The sequence below is a fragment of the Penaeus monodon genome, chromosome 36, assembly GCF_015228065.2.
Source record: "Penaeus monodon isolate SGIC_2016 chromosome 36, NSTDA_Pmon_1, whole genome shotgun sequence".
NCBI lineage: Eukaryota > Metazoa > Arthropoda > Malacostraca > Decapoda > Penaeidae > Penaeus > Penaeus monodon.
Window position 1 is genome coordinate 16357155 of NC_051421.1, and position 12500 is coordinate 16369654.

Here is a 12500-nt window from a genome sequence, read left to right on the forward strand (position 1 = left end):
ATTATTATATTTTATGCTATTCTTTTATATTTTTATATATATTATATAAAAAATTATTATAATTATTATATATATTAATATAGAAATTGCTTATAAATATAATAATATATTTTATTTTATTATATAAAATTATGTATATATATACTTTAAAACATACATATATATACGCATATATATATAATTATATTTTATATATATATATTTAATATATATATATATTATATAATATATAGAGAGAGAGAGAGAGAGAGAGAGAGGGGAGAGAGAGAGAGTGAGTGAGAGAGTATATGCGCATATATATAATATATATATATATAGATATATACAAAATATATATATATATATGCATTATATATATATATATATATATATATATATATTATATATATATATATTATATTATAAAATTATTATATGTATGCATATATATATATGTATATGCATATATTTATATATATTATATATATATAATATTATATTATATATATTTTATATATATAGAGAGAGAAGAGAGAGAGAGAGAGAGAGAGAGAGGGAGAGAGAGAGAGGGTGAAATGAAAAATATTACATAATGCAAACGTCAAAAAGATTTTACATTTAACTGATTAGCAAGTTCTTTGTGAAAGTAGAATAATAAGGCCAACAACTGTTTAGGTAACAGTTCATACCAAGGTCATTATTAGGAGGAACATATGGTGATATTAATGACAATGACTGTGCAAACAGATATTATGTGACCGTCGGAATATCAACATAGAAAAAAATATGCTCTCTAGATTGGCAATACTGAACTGCTACGACCGCAAAACATTAATCACTTTAGTCATTCTTTATAAAATAGCAATGGTAACGGTGATGGTAAATGGTTAATGATAGATGAACTGTAATAAATATGCTCAGCGTGATGGATTGAGCTTAAAATAGTGAACGGCAGATGCAATCACTGCAATTGCGGTAAAGATCTTACTTTCACGCGAGGAACATCCGGCCGACATACGGCGTCATCAGTATCGCCGCGAGATATGGCGGCGAGAGAGAGTGGCTGGAAAGCTGCTTCCTGGTGGTTGGCTTGCTGAAATATGTATTGCATTATGTTGCAATACATACTGTTATAGGTATATAAATATAAACATATATATATATATATATATATATATATATATATATATATTTATATATATATATATATATATTATATATATATATATATATATATATATATATATATATGATTGTATATACTTATATATATGTAATTTGTTAACTTTTATGTGTATACATAAATATATCCGTATACAGACATATTCATACATGTGTAACTATATAATCAGTCTCTATAGATATACAAGTGTATCCATATAATTAAATTTAAATTTCATATCCATTAAATTTTCATATCCATATTTATGTGGAAAAATAGTAGTCCTTATCAGTACAAAGTGACGCCAGTCCCTCTTAGTTTGTCAAACTTCTTTACTTATATAATTTTTTATATATTTTCCCGTTTTTTACGCTCGTTTTCTCCTCTTGTAATTATACACCTACACGTACGCTTAATTACTCGTCATCAACCCTTTTCCTCACTGGGTTTTTTAACTCTCGATCTGGTGACCGCACATTTTTACGATTGCTGTAATTACGTGGTCTGGTTTCGTTTATTGTTTCATGGCTCTGTAATGGGATTCCTGGTACTAATATATCGCCGACAATCTAGGTAATCGGAGGAAATATGCGTGTTAGTGTTAGAAGACGCAAGAGACAGCGTATTTTTTTAAAGGCACACAAATACTCATACACACACGAATACTTGCTTCCTGTAGCATATATATCAGTCAGACTTTTTCTTTAAATACCTATTTTCGTGTTGCCAATCTTTGCAACTGATTTCTTCGAAAAATAGGTATTTCTTCTTTCTTTCTTTATCTATTTGGTCTATTTACATCTATGATGAAATAAAAAATTACCACAGTAGCCAGGAAAACACTCAAACTTTCCGTTACGAGTAACAACTATATTACTTTTCCATTGGTAAAATCAAGACTAACCTGACTAGAAACGTAATGTATTATTACTTCACTCTGGATTGTTCACTTGCACCACTTACCCTCGATAGCAGCTATGTCATAATGTCTAATCTCTTACTCAGTTTCCACCGATCAGAATGGCTGGACGTCTTTCACTTGCGGTTGCTGTGTCCGTGTTGTGCTCCGTGGTGTCCAGTATGCCTTTACAAATCACCCAAAGCACGTGCGAGACTCTGCTTCCCCAGGGGCTCACCGGCAACCCGCAGACGGCTGAGGCTCCCTACCTCCTAATGGTGCCCAAGGAAACGATTCCGGCCGGCTCACAGATCAATGGTACGTATCTTGCTTTTTTGACAGAATTACAAAGATGTGGTAATAGATGCCGAGGTAAAGATCCTGATAGAGAGAGAGAGAGAGAGAGAGAGAGAGAGAGAGAAGAGAGAGAGAGAGAGAGAGAGAGAGAGAGAGAGAGAGAGAGAGAGAGAGAGTTGGGGAACAGAAATTCAGTCCAAACTATCTGAACTTTCTCAAGCACATTCATAAGAAAGTAAATCATAGCGGCGATTTGAGTGCTAACAGAGACTGCTTAGGCGCCTGCGCAGATGACGAGGAAGGAAGTGGACGTCTGAAGGTGCAGAGAAGGCCACTCGCGTTGGGGACCGTGACTGAAACTTTCACAGCTGTAGGGCTTAGCTATTCCCCTCCTCTCCCCCTTCCCCCTCGGTGTACATGCGAATATGTGTACGTGTATGATGTCCTCTGAAGATGTTTTCTGTCTGCAACTCGGATGAGTGCAAGGTTATTTGATATCATATGGAATATAAACGCCAGAGTAGTATTTATGGGTTTTTACAGATACACACCCACACACTCTCTCACACACACACAAACACACGCATGCACGCACGCGCACACACACACACACACACACACACTCACACACACACACACACACACACACACACAAACACACACACACACACACACACACACACACACACATATGGGCTTATATGATATGGACACATACTATGTAGTTCCCTACGCGTTACTTACATCTATACAGGCTTGGGCTGACCATGACCCACAAGAGAAGACAGTAGCAATTGATTACAATTAACGAGCAGTCAATAAGTAAAGCTTAAGCCACAGGTTTCGCACTCGCAATAAGATTTACTATGGTCTCAAGAAAATGACAGCCAGCAATGTAGCTGCGGTTAACGAAAATTTAGGCTAATTGTGTTAATGTTATAATAGTTTTTACCAGTATTCATTAAAAGAACCATGTTCTTGACTGACCTAATAAATGGGGTTAGTATCTTGTCAGACAAAGGGATGAAGTTATTCATTTTTTATGTTAACAGCTTATTAATTAAGAAAATAAATGTTAAACATCATATAAATGGGACGACAATTAAATATTGCTGGAAGCTTACAGGATGGAGTATGGTTTTGAGTCAAGTCTCGGATATGTTTTTTTTAACTATACGGCGTTGACTGATAATGAGGGAATAAATGTTAACATTTTGATGCGTTCGATTCTGAATTATAAGGCAACATTTGTCAGCCAAACAGGGAAATGTTACTTGATCAACAGAGATACAAAGAAGCAGAGAATAGAGGGAACCTAAACCTTCAGTAGACAAGAATAATTATATTTGGTATTACGGACAAATAGTGAACACGATTAAATTCCGATATACGTGTATGTACTCACACACACACACACCAACGCCCGCTCGCAAATAATCTAGAAAGAACTACAGTTCTTTTGAAAATCATGATAATGATCCTATCTGATTTCCCTCAGTGATCTTGACCGGTTTCGACCCCAACGTGATGTTTGAAGCATTCTTCATCGAGGCTTTCAACGCCGAAGGACAGCCCATCGGGTCTTTCGTCAACGCCCCCAGGACGATCGTCTGCGGATCTGCGGTAAGTATGGCCGATGGGTTTGTTCGTTTTGCCGCGGGCGAGTCCCGGTTGGCGGCTGGCCATGTGAGAGAACAGAGGAAAGAGGCTTGGTTGGGATTGGAAGAATTCATATAAACTGTCGGTGAGTGATTAGTTTTTAATGAAACTATTTTAGGTTAACTATTGGCAGCTGATCATGGAAGGAACAGGCGAAGCTTGATTGGTGTTGGTAGAGCGTTGTATAAACTGTCGGTGAATGATTAGTTTCTAATGGAACTGGACTGAATAACTATTGAGGTTGATTGACGATTTGAGCAGCGAGATTGATTGTTTAAAACTTTGAGAATGATTATTTGAGAATTTGATATTAATTGATTGTCTCAAGAATTGATATAGATTATTCTTAATATTTATTGATGTAGGTTAGATTATGCCCGAATGAAAAAATTGGCGAGTTGTTTCCTCAAAGATTTTTTTAACGTAAAAATCGACTTTTCACTTTCTTTTTCATTATTGAAACATATACTTTGTGATTTTGTGAGAAACAATTAGAGGCTATTTATCATCTCACAAATACTGAGCATTAGTCCCACCCAGTCTGAAAATGTTAGTCCCACCCAGTCTGAAAATGAAGAAACTAATCCCAAGCAGATAGTGAAAGATGAATGCATCAGCAAGATATGTACCTGATTAGGTCTTTAACTACGCAGAGAAGAGAAAGCCTGTTGATCCATATCGGATGTTGTGGATTGTACAAGGGACGAGTGAAATACCGGTACCTCATAATGTCATGTTTAGGGGAAAAAGATTCTAAGTAAACGTAATCTAATATTTTGATTATTATATGTACCTCTTATGAAAATCTACGTACATTTACTGGATGGTGTATGGGATGGGAGTAAAAGAAGAACCTTTAGGAGAGATTTCATTGACTGATTTTATTCACAGACTGCAGCTTATAAAGTAGACAGCGGTCCGAGGGCTGTCGAGATGATGACCTGGGAGGCTCCTGTCGACATGACGGGAACTGTTACCTTCAGGTAAAGAGGATTTAGCGAGTAGTAACAAACTGCTGTTCTATAACAGTTATTCTCGTGGAGAAAATATAGCCTTTTGCCATTATGGAATACTATATATTTTTGTTTTAAATTTGATCTCTTTCTAACAGGGCTACTGTCGTTATGAATGACGAATTTTACTGGAATGATGTGGCTGCTGAGGCGATGTTGGGCTAATGATACCTGGAAAATTGAAGCAAAAACTCTGAACGGCTATTCTTTTTGTATGCTTTCTTTTTTTATTTCCATTATTTTACATATTACTTGAGTAACTTCAGTCTTATTTTTCTAATCCATATCAATATATAAAACATCAGATAAAAAATTATAGTGTATTTATTATTTATTGATAATAAAATCTTCAAATATTTGTTTCTCTTTGATGCTACATATCCATATGTATGACAATTCCCTGAGTTATAAATATATGTGGGAAGAGCAGTACTGTAGATTTCCTTACTTGTAAATGCATGTGACAACATCTATATCTATCTATCAATCTATCAACATATAAAAGGGAGAGAGATGGAGAGAGCACTGGATTAACTATTAAGCAATAATGGTTAATTAGTTGGTGCTGAGAGTACTGAGTGAATGTTGGACGCCACAAATTACCAATACTGCAATTGCTACTATCTAATTTTATGGAATTCCAGATTCATGAAAAGAGCTTAATAGCACATTGTGAGATCAGCAATTAGTATTATTTATGCTTTCCCTTATTACAGTAAACCAGCTTTGAAGTTTGAAGTTGTCTCGAAAACAGTCTAACTATAGCGAACTATAATTTTTGACACTCCCATTGCATATTCAAGCACTATGAAAAAATAATTTGATGCACAAAGAAAATAACTGAAGTATAACCAAGTCTGAAAAGTAACCCAAGCATAGCCAGCAAGTGAGAGACTGAATGGAAGATGGAAAGAAATGTCATTGCTTGTTATTTTTGTATTGTGTGTGGATGTCCTACTACAGGAGAAGTAGCACATGCATCTACTATGCAATGAGAGTCTATTTTGAGTCTTTACTTAGTCATAAGTATGTATGGTATGCTCTGTTCTGACTGCAATATATAGGTAAGGATATATTACATCTTACTTCCATGTATAAGTCTGTGTTACATTTGGCTCAACGCTGATATTTTGTTTAATACCATCATAATCACCTTTTAGATACTAATGAGCTATAAGACAAGGCAAATCAAACACAGGATTGGCATTTTCGTTAATGTTTTTGGCAAAACTGTTTCATATAAGAAAAAATAATTTAAAGATACCATTTTATATATGACACCAGTGAAAGTGAATCTCACCTTCATTCACTGTTAGTACAAACTGTGTAACATTAATACACGATGGCTTTTATATCTACACCACAGACAGTTAAACATATATAAACAAAAAGTTCAAACTAGTGAATAGTAAAATGTAAAGATAATCAATAATAAATAATTATAAAAAAATCGGGTTTCAGTAAATTTCAGGAATAAGTTATGCAAGTTTCATAAATCTGGAGTGATAGACACTTTTGTACATATTTTTCCATCTTTGCTTCAAACAATTAAATCTATATTTAATAAGGTTGTTTAGATAAATGTTTAACAAGAAAAAATATAAAAACATTACAGATGCCAATAACTTTAAAATACATATTACCAACAAACATCTTATCTTTTACAAAAATTAAAGGAACAACAGTAAAATCAACAACAAATTTGCGCTTTTGATACTCTTACAAAGAATAACACTAGCCTATTGACCATAATTTTTTGTGCTTTTGTCCAGAGTTCTACTGAACATGGACACAACCATACCAAAAACCTCAGTATTCCCCCGACATGTTATAACTACAGCTGACAACTTAATTATCTAATTCAGTCACCCATCACCTTTTCCCAAATCCTGCAGCCTTCACTCTCCCCTTAAAGTCACAAAGGCAGTTATCTTTCCCTAAACCTCAATCTTTTGCCATAATTATCATTCATCTAACACAAGATAACATTTCAGTATGAACACACACAAAAAAGTGAGTAGTATGACACACAAAAAATTTAGCTTAATTCTCCAGGAACTTTAAGAAGATTCCTGTTTTGTATAAAATGGACGTGGGACTTAGGCATATCGGAAGCGAACATTCACAATTTTGAATGGAGAGAAGGTAAGAGGTATATAGAAGTATTTATTATCCTGTCCCACATTTGCTGGCTTGGCATCAAATGGCAGTGGCTGATAGGATTCTTCTAGTCCATTGCAGAGATGGACACCTTTTGGAGGAGGAATGGCTGTTGCTTTCAACCTGCAATGGTTGAAAGGTAATGAACATTATGTCTAAGAGTAACATGGAGATATATATGAATATGTATATATATATATATATATATATATATATATATATATATATATATATATATATATATTATACACACACACACACACACACACAGGGAAAGCACGGGGCACAGGGGGTATGTATCTCCCTGCAAATTTATATGGCTAATTTCATATTCAATATTGAACAGTTCACCAGTGACTAAAAAAGTAAAGATTAGAGGCACATGAGCGCAGCTATAGTTTGTACACAATCATACATACATAATCTCTCTCTCTCTCTCTCTCTCTCTCTCTCTCTCTCTCTCTCTCTCTATATATATATATTATATATATATATATATATATATATATATATTTATATATATTTTGCCCCCCCCCCTTTTTTTCAACAACCATTTATTCCCTGCAGGGCATATGCCTCTCTCAATTCATTACTGAGAGGTGATTTGGCAGTGCCCTCCTTGTTTGATTGGATACGCGCTGATACTTGTGCCACGGCGGTGACTTCACCTACGATACCTGCGTTTAACTTCTCAAAGCGATATGTCATTTTCTCGCCGTGAGATCGGGCTCGAACCAGTGGTCGGAGCGCAGGCATTTTTACGATTGCCGCGACGGGGAATTGAACTCAGTACAATGAAAGTCGCGACGCGATAGTCCAGTGCTCTAACCAATGGACTATCGCGTCAGTCATCTCTTTCTATTTATGTATATATGTGTGTGTGTCTATGTATGCATGCATGTGTGTGTGTATAGTATGTATGTATGCGTGTATACATACTTACATACATACATACATACATACATACATACTACATACACACCACCACCGAATGCCACGCGCACGCACGCACGTACCCACACACGTATTATATATATATATTTTAATATATATATATTTTATATATATATATATATATGTGTGAGTGTGGTGTTTTGTGTGTGTGTGTGTGTGTGTGTGTGTGTGTGTGTGTGTAATGTAGATAGATAGATTAAAAATCATATATATCTTATATATATATATATATTATATTATATAATATTATATATAAAATATTATATATCATCATCATCATCAGGGGCTAACCCCGACGGGGCCGCGGGCCGCTCCACCCTTCCTTCCAGCCACGAGGTTCCCTCGGGCGAGTCTCCAGGAAGGCACACGGCCCATCTCTAATTCCTCGCGACAGGTCTCATCGAGCTGCCGAACCCTGATCTCCGGGGTCGTCCCACAGGTCTCCTCCACCCAGGGTTGTCTCTCAGTGAGACAACCTGATGGGCAGGGTCGTCCACAGGGAGACGAGCTAGGCGGCCATATAGCCTGAGTTGGCGATCCTGGATTATGCAAGTAACAGGTCCCATGCCAGTCTCACAGTGGTACCGCCGGTTGGACACGTGGTCCTGCCAACTGTACCCCATGATCCGGTGAAGGTTCTTGTTACAAAAGGCATCAAGGTAGACTCCAAGACACTGGAAAGCGTCCAGTTTCACTTCCATGGGAGCAAACTGGCAGTATCAAGGCCTTGAAGACACGCAGCTTGGTCCTTCTGCATAGGTACCGACTTCTCCAAACACTTTTGTTGATCGTGTTCATGGCTCCTGTTGCCAGACCAATCCGTCTACTGACTTCTTGGTCTGACAACCCAGAGATATGGACTATGCTACCAAGGTATGTAAAACTTTCTGTAACTTCAACGTCCTCGCCACAAACATGGATCGACTGAACGGGTTCCTCTAACAGGCCCCAAAGTCCTGAATCTTGTCTTGGTCCGGAGACCTCTAGGCCTAGGGCTTCGCCTCATTGCTAAATGCTAAAGAGCCACCACCATGACTCCAAGGACTTAGATGGGATGGAAAACCGTCGGAAAAGTCAAGGGTCTGAGACCTTGATATTGCCTAGTTTGCTCCACCTGCTTTGGCTAGTAGCTCTGCCCTTATCCAGTCCATCAGGTGTTAAAAGTGTTGGTGAAAGGGGACACAGCCTTGCCTCACCCCTGAATTAACAGGGAAAAAGTTCGACATACCCCCACCCCCACTTTACAGCACTTTCAGTACCAGTAAAAGGCTTGCTATTGGCCAAAATCTGTCGGAATTCCCCTGATCACGGATCTACCATAGTGATTCCCGATGTACCGAGTCAAACGCCTTTCTTGAGGTCGTGTGGGGTTGCAAGCAACCCACACCCAAACTCACCGACGGCGTTCCACAATTACTCGAAGCGCTAGTATACGGTCTATCATGGACTTCCCAGGAGTAAATCCAGACTGCTCTGGTCTCTGATGCCTCAGTAGGTGGTTGTGGATCCGTTTTAGAAGAATGTGGGCAAGAACTTTGCTTGGTATGCTGAGCAGTGTAATCACGGTAGTTGCTACAATCCCAAATCCCCCTTCCCCTTCCAAGAGGGTGACCTGCCCTCAGCAGGTCAGGGGAATGGTACCAGACTGAAGATGGCAGTCGGACTGAATGCGGGCCCCCGAGTCATGGGTCCCCCCAGCCTTTAGCATTTCAGCCGGATTTCATATATACCTGCAGCTTCCCACTCTTCAGTTTGGGAACCCGCCATCCTAACCTCTGTTAGGGTAGGAGGTTCCTCACTGATGGGTGGCCCGGCCTGGCACTGAGCTTGCACCCAAAAGCTAACTTTTGGGAGGTCTAACCTGGTACAACTGTTCAAAAATACTCAGCCCAACGTTCATGAACCCCAACATGATCTGGGATGATCCGTCCCATCTGCTGATCGGACTGTAGTCATCTGTGAGGAGGGCTTAGAGTTCAGTTTTCTCAGGGCTTGGTAGGCAGGGCGAAGGTCATTTACCAAGAAATGGCCTTCAACTTCCTCAGCAAGATTCCTGATGAACTGTTCCTTGTCCCTTCTCAACAGTGTCCGAGCCCTACGCACCACAACCAGCCTATGGTCGGTGCCATAGACTGGCACTCCGTAAACCCTGCATTCTGGAGGATCCTCCATCGCATGCTAACAAGAATGTGGTGGATCTCCTTGGCCACTGTACCCGTATCCCTGTACCATGTCCAGCGATACAGGTTGGAGCGCTGGTACCAGGAGCCAGGTCCTTTTCTGGGACCTAGCAAAGTCCCAGAGAAGGAGGTTATTTCCGCTGCTGGGATCAGCTCCCGAGCCATGGGGTCCGACAGACATCTCGTGGCCAGCTCGGTCACAGCCGGATACCGCATTGAAGTCACCCAGAACAATGCGAATATCTCGCCGGGGCAATTGTCTGCCAAAAGATGCGAGTTTGACGTAGAAAAGCCTCTTTCATATCATTTTATATACATACTATATACATACACATATATATTTTATATCTATATATATATATATATATATATATTATATATATAATATACATATATATGTATATATATATATATATATATTTTATATATATATATAATATTATATTTATATTTGTTATAAATATAAATATATAAAATTATAAAAAAGAGATATGAAATATATATATATATAAATAATAATAAAAACACACACACACACACACACCGCTTTAAATTGCCAAGAAAATAATGGAAATCCATGATCGCCAACGTCCTTGTAGGACAGGCACTTGGAAAAAAAAAAAAAAAAAAAAAAAAAAAAAAAAAAAAAAAAAAAAAAAAAAAATAATAATTATATATTATTTAATATATATTTATATATATATATATATATATATTTCATATTATATTAATTCATATATATATATATATATATATATACTTTTATTATTTATATATATATATTATTCTATATATAATATATTATATTTTATATTTATATATTATATATATCATATAATATATATATTAATCTCTTATATTATATAATATATATAATATATATATACCTATATATATTAATATATATAATATAAATTTTATAACATATATTTATATATATAGATATATATATATAATATCATTATATTATATTTTATACTATATAATATTATAAAAATATAATATATATAATATATATATCCTAATATATTATTATATACTATTTTATCCTATTATATTATATATAATTTATTATATAATTTTTTTTTATATATTTTTATATATATCTTTATATATATAATTATATATATAATTTTATATATATAATTAAAATTATATATATATATATATATTATTTTTATAATATATACATCTATATATATATATATATATATATATATTATATATTTATTTATATACTATATATTATCTATATATTATATATATATAAAATCTTTATTATTTTATTATATTTTAAAAATATATTATATATATATATAATATATAAACTTATATATTATACATCCTATATATATATATAATATATTATATTTTATTAATATTTTATATATATATATATATATTATATTTATAAAATTTTATATATATCTAATATATCTATTACTGTTTATATATACTATATATATATTAATTTTACTTATATATCTATATATTATATAATATTATTTATTTATATTTTTATATTATATTATCTTAATATTTTATAATAGGTATATATATTTATCTATTTATATAATTAATATATATTTTATATTTATTATATTATATATACTAATATAAAATTTATTGTATTTATATCTATATTATCTTATTTATTTTATATATTTTATTATATCTATATATATTATATATATATATTATATTATATATAATTATTATTATTATATATATTATTTTATATATATATTATCATATATATATATATATATCATCTATTAATATAATTTTTTATATATTTTATTATATTATATATATATATTACTATATTATTTATTATTATATTTCTATATACTTATATATATATATATAAATTTTATTAAAATTTTACTATTTGTATTTTATTTAATATATATTTTATAAAAATTTTTATATCATATATCATTTATAATATATATTCATTTTATATCTATATAAACTATATTATTATCTAAATAAGAATATATTATATATATAATTATTACAATAAAATTATATATACAAAACATTTTTATATATAATATTATATAATAATATATATAATATATATATATTATTATATCTTATATAATATATTTATTTATTTTTCTATTTTATATATTTTTTATTTATGTTTAATTATCATAATTTCCAAATGCCCTGTGCTACAAAAATGGGGAATA

General features: G+C 33.7%; 2 protein-coding genes across 3 annotated transcripts in view; both read left to right on the forward strand.

Moving 5' to 3' along the window:
- LOC119595803 (alpha-mannosidase 2C1-like) overlaps positions 1-12500 on the forward strand; it is a 39237-nt gene that overhangs the window by 22115 nt on the left and 4622 nt on the right. The gene's annotated exons all lie outside the window — the stretch shown is intronic.
- LOC119595805 (putative defense protein Hdd11-like) lies at positions 2118-5366 on the forward strand. The gene is made up of 4 exons (XM_037944975.1): positions 2118-2357; positions 3835-3959; positions 4887-4978; positions 5107-5366. The coding sequence occupies exons 1-4, from the start codon at positions 2162-2164 to the stop codon at positions 5171-5173; spliced, it is 480 nt and encodes a 159-aa protein (XP_037800903.1). The 5' UTR covers positions 2118-2161; the 3' UTR covers positions 5174-5366.